Genomic DNA, 13,135 nt, shown 5'->3' on the forward strand with positions numbered 1-13,135 from the left:
ATAGGTTAACTTTTTAAAAATAATATTAATAAAGAATAAAAACATTGTTCATTTTCTTCTTCTTGCCGTTTGTTCATCATCGCTTACAACCATCCACCACCTCTGCCTCCGACAATGTGGCTTCTCTGTTTGTGCCGAGCAGTAGTGGATGGCGGTGGCGAGTGGTTGCAGGTGGCGGCGGGTGGTGGCTCTAGTGAATAAATGAGAAAAAGAAGAAGATGAACAGTACTTTTATCTTTTATTGATATTATTTTAAAAAAATTAACCTATTTTTGAATTTTTTTAAATATATTATTTTTATTAATATTAAATCCCAAAAATTGCCCTCATATACTATTATCCCAAAAATATATAATTTTTTATTAACAAAAGAAGTAATATAAATATGAATACATCCAATATAATTTCCACTACACAGCTAAAAACATTCAAAATAATTAAACACTACACCGTATGCACCATATCCGCCTATAAATTGCATCAATTCCAAGTTGACGCCAACCCCAAATGTACAACCTACAAATTCTGATAATACTGGGGTATTGGTTATTAGGCTGACTGTCGTTGAGCGGTGGCTTTAGTTGCTATTTTTGCAGATTCGTTCTAATAGACACGGCGATTCGAATCCCGACTTCACCAATTTTGGGGAAAGTGGTGCGTTTGTTATCACTATCCACCAAATACCAAACAAAATTACACAAAAATCACTTTCACGGTTTTACCGGGAAAAAAAAATGAAATTTACACAAAAATCATCCATAGTCCATAGATTTTGAATAATTGGCATCTCAGAGCCTAGTGAATACAATAATATATAGACTATTTCAAGAGGGGAGTTTTCTTGCACGGAAGACTCTCTGCTTCTCTCCTTTTCCCTCCCCTGGGTGAGACTTTTTTTTTCGAGGTTTCTTACTTAATCTGCCCGCTTCCCTCGAAGAAGGATTTAAATCCGAGGGATTTCAGGGTAAGCGGGCAGGTGGGTAAGTATTGGATTGGCCCAAAATCAACTTATTTTGTGTAATCGTTGGAGGAGAAGGGGAAGAGCTAAAGCTGCTGAATATTATGGGGTTTGTTGTTGATTCTAAAAAGGGTGGTGGTAGTGGAGGTGCAGGAGGCTCTTCATGGGGATTTCGATGTGTTATGAGGCGAAAACAAGTTGATTCGGTACATGTGAGGTCGGGGGTTCACAAATTGGCCAAGGAATTGACTGTTCTTCAGCTTCTTGCAATTGGTAATGAATTTTGATTTTCAATTGTTAAATTTTGGAGTTAAGTTTCAAGTTTAGTGGAGGGTCCGGGGTTGGGTTGGGGTACTCAACTATCAGATTCGGCTGATTTGTTTCCCTTTGTTTTCTATCCCTTTTCGTTGTTCGTTACAAGGTTAATAGTTTTTCTCATGAGTTTGTTTGCTTTTACAGCTTTTGTTTGAATTATGTATCTGAATTGTTTTTATTTTTTATTTCTTCCCCTTTTTTTATGTTTTTGATGGGAATTCACTTCCGGTTCTGACTGCATCAATTCTGGTAAAAGTGTAGCTTTACCGTCTCAACATGGTTATGACGATTGATGTAAAGCTTTTGTTTTTAATGCTTAAGTTGTGGATTTTGTATTTTCTTCTCTCTTTAATGGATTTATCTGGTTAATTTTCATTATTCTCTTTTGCTCGCAGTCCACTTTAACATGATAGGAATGATAATTATGAAGCAAGCAATGTTAGAAGACGGAGTGCTTCTGCTTTGTGTTATGGTGTAGTCACGGTTTTTTCCCTTTTGGTTCTTTTTTGCTAGGCAAACCGGGGAGGGGTGTGGGTGTGGGGTTTCTGTAGCCGGACTCTCTGATGGTGTGCCAAGGATTTAATCAAAATACTGATTAATTTGCATGATCCTGTCAGAGTTGGGTATTCATATATTTACTTACTTTTAAACTTTTGGTTTCTTTCATTAGGTGTTGGATCAACCATTGGCGCTGGAGTGTATGTTCTTATTGGAACAGTTGCTAGAGAACATGCAGGTCCTTCCCTCACCATTTCCTTCCTGATAGCTGGGATAGCAGCAGCTCTTTCAGCATTTTGCTATGCGGAACTTGCAAGTCGTTGTCCATCTGCTGGAAGTGCCTATCATTATTCCTACATATGTGTTGGAGAAGGGTAAATATTAACATTCATAGATCATTTCAATCCTGCTATCTCTGCTGACATGCCGTTTCTATAGGATCATATAATTATTTAATGCCAAGAAAGATCTTGGGTTTGAATGGTTTCCAAACAGTTTGTTTTTATTCTTCCTCTCTCTGTCTCACATAGTAGTTATAGGATAGTTCTTCTAGTTACTGGACTCTTATGTGTGGGGATCAAGGAGGTATCCTTTTAGCAAAAGCCTTTTACATGTAACAGTGTAATTTATTTGCCTGCTTTCTATTTAAACACTTTTTTCTTGCAGAGTTCATTTGCTCAAGCCATTATTACAACAGCAAATGTATGTGTCATGGTATTTGTCATTATAGTTGGTGGATACCTTGGCTTCAGGACTGGATGGCCTGGATATGAACTTCCAAGCGGGTAACAGGAGTTTCTTTCATATCTTTCTTTTGTGACAAATGAAGTCTTTTGTTGATGGAATCTTAGTTTATGTTTTTTTTGATCGATAATCTTAGTTTATATTTCTTATTGAATTCTTCAGCTATTTTCCCTTTGGGGTCAATGGGATGCTTGCTGGTTCTGCAACAGTCTTCTTTGCATATATTGGGTTTGACTCAGTTGCCAGCACAGCTGAGGAGGTATGTGAACTTATTAGTATTTGAAATTAAGATTGACATTATATTGACTTCAACCCATCTGTCACCAAATTTTGCCTTGGGGATAAACTTTTATGTACTTTACATTTAAATGTTAGTTTTCAAGACATTTGTTGTAGCTCAGGGGAGTCTGTTTCACTGAAAAGTGTCAAGAATCATGTGAAAACCATGGAAAACTTAGAGGGTTAGAACCTTTACATTCCAATTCTCCTCCTCCCTAAACCAAAAGAAAACAAAAAGAAGAAAAGTTTTTTTTTTTTTTTTGACTTAGTACCTGATTTATTGCTTTTTATTTGATGATTGACTTGGATATACTGATTATTTTATTTTTCAATTATGGGCTTGAATTAATAACTTTTCTTTAGCATGGGTTAGTGATAACTGGAGCTAAGTACAATCATCTCCTACAATGATAAACAATTTAAATGTTTCTTAAGCTTCAAGTCAATTATTGTTCTTAGATCATCGCATCTTCATAACAGGTGAAGAATCCTCAGCGAGATTTGCCACTGGGTATAGGGATTGCCCTGTCTATATGTTGTATGTTGTATATGCTGGTGTCCATCGTAATTGTTGGCCTGGTACCGTTCTATGCTATGGATCCAGACACCCCAATATCCTCTGCATTTTCTAGCCATGGGATGCAATGGGCAGTGTATGTTTAAAAAATTTCATTTCTATAATTAATATTCCAATGCTGAATGTAATTTTGAGGGTTTGTGGGTGAAGCTTATTTGTTTCAATTTTTGTTGGTTTTAATTGTAGATACATAATTACAGCTGGAGCAATTACTGCACTTTGCTCAACCTTGATGGGTTCAATTCTTCCTCAGGTAAATAGTTTCTAAACAAAGATGAATAATTGTTGAACATCTGTTTTCGTAAAGGTTATTCCATTCAATTACTTAGTTTGTATATGGTTAGATTTTGGTTTCACTTACAAATGCCATGTAATTTGTTCTGTTAAATGATAATTTCCAATGACACTTTGAGGTTGAAGTAGAATTTAGTTTGTAAATAGCTTCTATTAGTTGTTGCTAATGGTTAAACATTTTTATTTCATAGCGCTTTCTACCCATTTTTATCCAAGCTGTGTATCTGTACTGCCATATATATCTCAGAACCCCAAAACCAGCAGATTTGGTTGGATGGATGATGTATACCATTGAAATTTGTACCTAAGTTTATATAGATGAAGGCAACTCCTCTATATTTTCATTAGACTAAACTATGTCAAGATTTTTTTTCACCAAAAAACAGGGTAAAACCTATGTCAAGATATTAATTTGGTATAGGATACTCTGCTCACAAGCCTGCCATATGGTTTTCTTATTATCTGTTTTACTGAAGTTATTTTGTTAACAATTTTGTTTTCACATTTGTTTTTCACCAAAAAATATGTAGCATATGCTCATATTTTTTTCTCTCTAAACTTTGTACATATTGAAAATTTTATTAATCTTGGCATTGTTCAAATTTTAAATTCAATAGTTTTAAAAACTTCAAATAAAGTGATTTTACCAATTAAAAAAGTATGATACCACCATTTTGGATCAAATTTCCTTAGTTGTGGCTTTTATTTTTATTTTATTTTTTTTTACTTTTAAAAGAGGACTCAATTCTGAGTAAAAGTTTTGTCACAATCTCTTTTATTCTATGTTTTAGTGGGCTTTATTGGGATGGTAGGTTAAGTCTCTTTTATTTTTTACTTTATGTTTATAGGCCACATATAATGGGCCATCATAAGCCCACTGTTTCTACTGTAGCTACAGTAGTCCGAACCAGTAAGGAGAAGAAGAAAGAGAAGGAGAAGAAGAAGATGATGAAAGAACTGTTGAACCTCATAACTAAACCCTATCAGTCGACCTCTTAATAGTGATTAGGCTCTAATTAAATGTACAAGGACTAAACTGCCCCTACTTATGGGACAAAGAACCTCTAATAAGACTGCCACATAAGCTCATAACTTAACCAAGGTGAGTTGACTAATGTACCCTTATTCGACTAACTCTAACACTCCCCCTCAAGCTGGAGAATATATGTCATATAATCCCAACTTGTTACATATATAGTTCACTCTCCCTGAGCTTAAGGCTTTTGTAAACAAATCTGCCCACTGATCACCTGAGCCTACATGTTCTATGCTTATCTCTCTAGTAAGAACCTTCTCCCTCACAAAGTGGCAATCAATCTCTATGTGCTTTGTTCTCTCATGAAAAACAGTGTTGGATGAGATATGGAGCGCAGCTTGATTGTCACAGTACAACTTCATAGGTTTATCCATGTGGAACCCGATTTCTTGTAGGAGATTCCTCAACCACACTAATTCACATGTAGTGTGTGACATGGCTCTGTACTCGGCTTCAACACTGCTTCTAGCCACAACCGTCTGTTTTTTACTTTCCCACGTCACAAGATTTCCTCCAAGAAATGTGCAGTAACCTGTAGTAGATCTTCTATCAGACACAGAGCTCGCCCAATCTGTATCCGTGTACCCAACTACTTCAAGTTTTCCTCCTGGTTTATACAATAGCCCACGGCCCGGAGCTCCCTTCAGATATCTTACAATTCTAAGAACTGCATCCCAATGAGATATACGAGGGTTTTGCATAAATTGTCTCACCACATTGACTGCAAAGGAGATGTCTGGTCTCGTGATAGTCAAATAGTTCAGCTTCCCCACTAGTCGATACCTTCCAGGATCATCAAATATTTCCCTTGTATCACTACTCAACTTAACATTTGGTTCCATAGGAGTCTCAGCCGGTTTTGCACCTAACAGTCTTGTTTCGTCCAATAGATCGAGAACATATTTTCTTTGGCACAAGTTTACACCTTGTCTTGATCTAGCAACTTCTATACCCAAGAAGCACTTCAATGTCCCAAGGTCTTTTGTTTGAAAATGATTTTGCAGAAAGACCTTTAGTTTGTCGATCCCCAATTTGCCACTGCCAGTTATGACGATATCATCCACATAGGCCACTAATAAAATCTTTCTAACTTCTGAGTCATAGCTGAACTCTGAGTGATCAACCTGGCATTGTTTCATTCCAAAATTCTTCACCACTTCACTAAACTTCCCGAACCAAGCACGAGGCGATTGTTTCAACCTATAAATTGCCTTTTTCAGTCTGCACACCTTACCAACCTCCCCCTGAGCAACAAACCCAGATGGTTGCTCCATATATACCTCCTCTATAAGGTCACCATGAAGGGAGACATTTTTTATGTCAAGTTGAAATAGGGGCCAATCATACATAACTACTAGGGAAATTAACACACGGACATAGCTAATCTTAGCCACTAGAGAGAAGGTCTCCATATAGTCCACTCCATACAACTGTGAATAACCTTTAGCAACAAGTCTGGCTTTCAGATGCTCCACACTACCATTTGGCAAGTATTTAATAGTATACATCCATTTACAACCCACAACATGCTTACCAGGAGGAAGAGTAGTGAGCTCCCACGTGTGAGTATGCTAAAGAGCAGAGAGTTCCTCCTCCATTGCCTGCCTCCACCCAGGTGAGCTAAGAGCCTCTTGGACATTTCCAGAGGGTTCAGTAACAGGAGCAATGACAGGATCTGCGGACAAGGTAGAAGCCGGAGGAGGGGCCGGTGCCGTTCGACGTGTATACACTTGTCGAATTGGTGGTCGTTCAGTAGGGATCTGCACTGGATGAGGTGACGAGTCAACTTCAACAGGAACACCCGGAACGGGATCACTGACCGGAAGAGGAAGAGAAAGTAAAGGTGGAGACGAAGATGCTTCAGTTCTTGAGAAGATGGGAATAAACTCAAAAAAGGTGACATTAGGACGGACATAGCACTTCCGAGTAATGGGATTGTAACACTTGTATCCTTTTTGAGTCCGAGAGTAGCCAAGAAAGACAGACTTAATGGAGCGTACATCCAACTTGCCAGGACTTAGATTGTGAACAAAGCACACACAACCAAAGATACGAGGTGTTAATGGAAAGGGAGACAAGGTGGGGAACAAGATAGAGAAGGGAGACCGACCATGAAGAATAAAGGAGGGCATCCAATTAATGAGGAAACACGCAGTAAGTACAGCATCACTCCAAAACCGTTTAGGAACACTCATATGATGAAGAATAGACCGAGCCGTTTCAAGGAGATGACGGTTCTTCCGTTCAGCCACCCCATTTTGTTGAGGAGTGGATGCACATGAAGTTTGATGAATGATGCCATGCTGTTCTAAATACTGTTGAAAGGAACTAAGAAAATATTCACGACCATTATCTGAACGAAGAACTTTGATTGGAACACCAAATTGTGTACGTATTTCAGCATCAAATTTTTGAAAAATGGAAAATAATTTACTCATTTCTTTCATTAAATAAATCCATGTCATTATTGAACAATCATCAATAAAAGTGGCAAAATACTTGTAACCATTATAAGACTCTATTTTGATTAGGCCCCAAACATCTGAATGAACCAAAGCAAAAGGACTCAACATACGACTTTCAACTCTAAGACTGAAGGAAACACGACGATGTTTCCCAAACTGACACGACTCACACTGTAACACTGACAAATGACTCAAAGACGGAACTAGCATCTTGAGTGCCTTGAGAGAAGGATGTCCCAGTCGACAATGCCACTGTAGAGGAGTGAGTGAAGTCTGAAGTGCAACTGACGATCCACCACCGTCAAGATAATACAATCCACCAGCTTCATGCCCCCCACCAATCTTCTTCCCCGTCCTGAGATCCTGAAAAACACAAGAGAAGGGAAAAAAGTAACAGACAGTTAAGAGTCTTGGTTAATTTACTAACGGACATAAGATTGAATGGAAACTTAGGAACATATAGAACAGATGATAAAGAAAGAGAAGCCATGTCAACATTGCCAACACCACAGATGGGAGAGGAAGAACCATTGGCAAGGGTAACAATTTGAGATGTGGAAGTTTCAGAGAGAGAAGAGAACACACTTGGAGTCCCGGTCATGTGATCGGAGGCTCCAGAGTCAATAATCAAAGGTGAGGTTTTAGATGATAGGCAAGCTATACCTGAGTGGGCAAGAGTAGTAGTAGTGTGCTGTGAAGTGGACTGAAGGAACCACTCATACTCATCACGCGGTACACTCACCATCTCCCTTCCGGAAACAGATGTAGATGTGGAAGGAGTTAGGTCTGCCTGTTGATTATCACTGACATCATCCCCACCAGCAATAGCATGATTGGCCCATTTAGAGGGAGGGTGGCCATGGAGATCATAACATTAATTTACCGAATGTCCTTCCCTACCACAGTGGGTACACTTCCTTGTAGAGCTGCCTTTTTCTTTGCCACGGCCTCCCCCTGAGTCACGACCACCACCACAGCCAAATATGGAACCACCACGACCTCCTCGGGAGGCATGTCCTCCCCCTTTCGTACCACGTCCACCTCCCCTGGCTGTCACAAAAGCTGATCTATCAGACTATGTGGGATTCTTTGTCTGTCCCAAAGAAATCCTGCGAAGCCGAGCAAACACTTCCTCAAGTGTAGGAAGGGTAGAGTCCCCCAAATATTTGGGCCCTAACTGGTTCATACTCTGATTTCAACCCCACTAAGAACCTTGTGACATCTAGTTGTTCCCTCTGTTGTTGAACCTTAGCATCTGGAGTGAGAGGATGATAGACATTGAGTTCATTTCTGAGGTTCATATTGGCATAGTACTCTTCTAGGGTTTTATTTCCTTGTTGCAGACCAAAGTACTCCTGATAGAGCTGATATACCCTTGTAGTATTATCTTGCCCAGAATACAGCTTCTTGGCATGTTCCTATATGTCCTTAGCTGTATCTAAGAACATGAAGTTGGCACTTATTTTGAGTTCCATACTGTTCTATAGTCATGTCATGATTTGAGCATCCTTCTGTTCCCAATCATCAAACCCTGGAGAGTCAGCCAGTGGTTTATCTTCTTTCACATGCTTCACTTTTCTCTTTGCCTTGAGAAAAACTTTTACTGACTTGGCCCATGGAACATAGTTCTCACCATTCAGTTTAATTGAGGTCATTTGTACACCTAGATAGTCAGAGGAAACCACCACACTAGGTTTCTGGTCACTACAGCCATCTCCCATTGCTGCCATGATACTCTTTCAATGCTGCCTAATCTGAATTCCCAATCACCAACTAAGTGCTGCTGTCAAGTGTTTGATGTTCTAGAACCTACAGCAGTCCCTAAATACAATGATAGATACACATGCCTTTGTTCTTATCCACACCACTACTGATTTCACAAAAAAAAACAGACTACACCAACATTAATTCAGCACTTACTAAACGCATGCAAGCTCTCTTACAACTACTCAATAGAGTTTGTGCATCACAAGCACCACCACACAGCCATAGCTGTCACACACAATACAGACCTGCTTTAATGCTTTTAAGGACCAACAAGAACTCAACTAGTACCATTGCATTACACTTTGCACCATTCGGCCACCTACAGTAGCCCCTACACCATTCGGCCACCAACAGCAGCCCTTACACCATTTGGTCACTGTAAACACAGCCTGTTCTTGGAATTTTTCCAAGAACCAGGGCAACAACCAACCTAGTTCTCTAGGTTCTGATCAGTCCTCTCAAGTTCTTGAAGATTTTCAACCCAGAAATAACAACAACACAAAGAGAAGAGATAACCAACCTTCGTTTGAGAGCTTCAGCCAACCATTCACTGCTGAAGTTGTTTTCTTAGGAAAGGAGGTTCTGTGCACCAGAAAAAAAGAAGAGCTGAGATGTTTCAGGCCTGGGACGAACCACTTTTCTCCATTGACAGCCCAGAGAAGAAAAGGAGAGAACTGAAGCACGAACTGAAGTTGTCACGAACTGAAACAGGTCACGGACCTTGCTTTGATACCATGTTTCTACTGTAGCTACAGTAGTCCGAACCAGTAAGGAGAAGAAGAAAGAGAAGGAGAAGAAGAAGAAGAGGAGAAGAAGAAGAAGATGAAAGAACTGTCGAACCTCATAGCTAAACCCTATCAGTTGACCTCTTAATAGTGATTAGGCTCTAATTAAATGTATAGGGACTAAACTGCCCCTACTTAAGTATGGGACAGAGAACCTCTAATAAGACTGCCACATAAGCTCATAACTTAACCAAGGTGAGCTGACTAATCTACCCTTATTCGGCTAACTCTAACACCCACCATTCTTTTATTTTTTTATTCCTAATGTAGCAGCGATCCTACTCAGGGTGGTATTGTCCTTTTATTTTCAATTAAATATAATGAAAGGCGAGAGCTGTATTCAGCTCTCGATAGAGTCTTCTTCTTCAACCTATCTTCTTTTATCTTCTCTTCTCTTACTTCTGAACCTCTCTACCTTTCCTTCCATTAGATCTTGCTATTTTCTTTTATTTTTCTTCTCTTTGACATCTTGTTATCAGAGCAGGAACTCTTCACCTTTCCTTAGGGTGTATGGGGTTGTGAGAGGCTGATCATCTCTCTCTTATTGTCACCTGGTTGATAGGGTCCCTTGGAGAGCTTTAGTGGTTGTTTCAAGCCCTAGAAGCTGCTTCTTCTGTTGCTGCCCAAGATCAGGATCAACTAGAGAGATAAGGCACATAGATTTTGGGAGATGGTGGGGCTACAAAACTGTGATTTGGAGATTTGAAATTGTAATTGTTCTTGTTCTATTTTTGTCATCAGGTGTTGCCTTAATCCATGATATACTATTTTATTTTTTTAATAAGTTTTCTTATACTTATAAAAAAAGAGAAGTAAAGCACGTTTTTGAATTTCACATCAAAGGGATTGATTGCAATTGGTGCTCCATTGTTTCTGGAGTTAGTTTGGGCTGTTTTGGAGGTTGACTTGCATTGGAAGATTTATATCAAGGCTGGTAGGAGCAGTGTTGTTCACAATATTTTTTTGATCAATAAAGTAAGAGTATAAGACAAAGAAGATAGTGAGAGATAAGCTTTCTTATCTCTCCCCTCAAAGTAAAAACAAAAGTTTACAACTTTGCCCAACATAATCGATTTCTCCCTACCCCTTGTTTGGCTAGAGAATCAGCCATAGAGTTTGTAGTTCTTTTCACCTATTGTAACCTTAAATCCATTTTCCTAGTAATCCATCAAAATTTGTTCTTCTCATTGTTGTACCTCCACATCCTAGCTTCCTCAAGTTCATACCTCCTACCCTTCGTACTCCTTCCATCAAAGCCGTTACTTCAGCCCTTAAAGAGTCCCCCTCACCAACTGGCCTGAAAAAATAAAGCAACAACACCTTCATCATCCTTGAAAACCCCTCCAATTTCAAACAAATCTAGATTGCCCAAACTACTCCCGTCAAAGTTTAGTTTGATAAATCCTCTTTCTGGTGGTGACCAAACAAGACTGATAACTTGCTTATTAGAAGTTGACTCCATCGTCTGCTCATAGTTTTCAAGGCGCCAAGGCGAGGCTAGGCGACTAGGGGGTGCCTTGTCGCCTAGTCGCCTAGGTGATGGATTTTTTATGTTAAAAACATAGATCCTAGGGTAGTTCCCTAGGTACCATAACCATATTTCTTCAATAATTATTCATGATTTTCATAAGAAAAGTATAAATTTCATATTAAAGTATAGAAAATCAACATATTCATGAGAAGAAAAGGAAGAAGGAAAATAAAATTCAAAAAATATAGGGGCTCAACCCTTACTTTTGTTATAGGAAAAGAAGAAAATAAAAAGTATTGGTAGAAGAAGAAGAAGAAGAAGAAGAAGAAGAAGAAGCAAAAGAAGAATATATGGAAGAGGAAAATGTGCTGATTATACAAAATTTGTAGTTCTTCCTTACTTATTGGTTCAGGTTTTTAAGTCTTTGAGGGTTCAATACAGCATTTAGCAATGTTTGTGTTGATTAAACCCTAATAAATAAGAAAATAATAAAAATAAATTAGTATATAAACATACAAAATGATTATTTTAGTTTAATAATTGTAGAGAAGATGGGCCGAATGGCCCATAGACTGTCATTTCATGTTATGTTATGTTTCTCTCTGTTGTGGGCCTTATTCTGGGCCCATACTCTGTAATATTCTGTTTTTTGTATTTTCCTGCTCACTCAAGGGCCTCTCTGTAATTTGTCAAAGATTAACTTATTAATAAGATGTTTAGAGTGTTAGAGAGGGGTTATGTTCGAACCTCTTACTCTCTAACACTCATTGCCGCCAACTCTCTCTTCTCTTCCTCTCTTGTTTGTTCATTTTCTGGTTTGCATCTAATCTCAAGCAATTCCATACATCAAGTGGGCTGTTTTTCAACTTGGTATCAGAGCGGGCCATTGCTTGGCGTGTCCCTCATGTGGTTCTAGTTCAGCCAACTACATGAGGAGGTTCTAGGACTGAAAGTTTACAGTCATCCGCCTGGTTCTTGGAGGTCATTGGATGGTGCCCAAGTTTCTATACACTTGGAGAAGGGTTCGGTGACCAAGAAGAATCAGAGAGCAAGTTGTTTGGCCTGATTTGAAATCAGAGAAAAGGACTTTCGAAGTTATCTCAGAGAACAAGTGTTCGGCCTGGTTTATAGTTCAAACCAGAGACTCTCTTGCTGTAGGTCTTTTCTCAGTCCTTTGCTGAGTTATTTTTTGTTGTTTGGGAGGACTATTAAAGCATTCAAAGCCCACATACATTCGGTCCACTGTTGCTGGAATGATTTTCTAGGTTGTTTTGGAAGTGCTATTCGGCTGATTATTGGACTGCCGAGCTGCTGAAACTGATCTAAAACTAAGTGGCACTAGTCTCATCTTCATCCCAGCCTCTTCTTGGACCTATACTGAACACCTTGAAGTGTTTTCTTCTAGTTAACAGTAGGCTGTTAACTACTGCACGCTGAGTGTTCGACGAAAGGCCTCTTAAGGACTGTGGCCCTGTTTTCTTCTCTTTGGAACAACGGCTGTTGAGAACCTGAAATACCTTGTGATTGGAGGTTTGTTGGGTGTCCTTTAAAGGGTGAAACAGTAAAGAAAAAAACTACCACCGAACTGGACTGTCACAGTTATCAAGTCTGAACTGATTCTGTGAGCTAGTTGTTGTTGCCTATTCAGCTCAAACTAAACTCATCAAGACCCCAGTACCTTGAGAAACCTATTAAAAATCCTAATTGGAGCCTTTACATGATGGATTTCTCAAGCCTTGAAAACAAGAATGCTGCTGAATATGGACAGATTTTGGGAACCCCAACTGATTCTATGCTGACTGTAACTACAGTTAAGCTTGATGGGACCAACTACTTGGCTTGGTCACAATCAGTGAAAATCCACATTTGTAGCAAAGGAAAATGGGGTTTTATTTCTGGGAGCAAGAAAGCTCCTCCAGAGGATGATCCATCTTATGAGAGATGGG

General features: G+C 39.1%; 1 protein-coding gene across 1 annotated transcript in view; it reads left to right on the plus strand.

The window, feature by feature from the left end:
- The first annotated feature begins 556 nt into the window (after positions 1–556).
- Positions 557–13,135, plus strand: part of LOC148848945 (cationic amino acid transporter 2, vacuolar-like) — a 37,785-nt gene continuing 25,206 nt past the window's right edge. The window contains exons 1-6 of the mRNA XM_088948110.1: positions 557–1,231; positions 1,944–2,356; positions 2,438–2,556; positions 2,678–2,774; positions 3,275–3,447; positions 3,558–3,624. Of these exons, the coding sequence (XP_088804236.1) occupies positions 2,252–2,356; positions 2,438–2,556; positions 2,678–2,774; positions 3,275–3,447; positions 3,558–3,624 (561 nt within the window). The 5' untranslated portion in view covers positions 557–1,231; positions 1,944–2,251. The remainder of the gene's footprint in view (positions 1,232–1,943; positions 2,357–2,437; positions 2,557–2,677; positions 2,775–3,274; positions 3,448–3,557; positions 3,625–13,135) is intronic.

The sequence above is a fragment of the Nelumbo lutea genome, chromosome 6, assembly GCF_056320005.1.
Source record: "Nelumbo lutea isolate HS-2025 chromosome 6, American lotus-T2T, whole genome shotgun sequence".
Lineage (NCBI taxonomy): Eukaryota > Viridiplantae > Streptophyta > Magnoliopsida > Proteales > Nelumbonaceae > Nelumbo > Nelumbo lutea.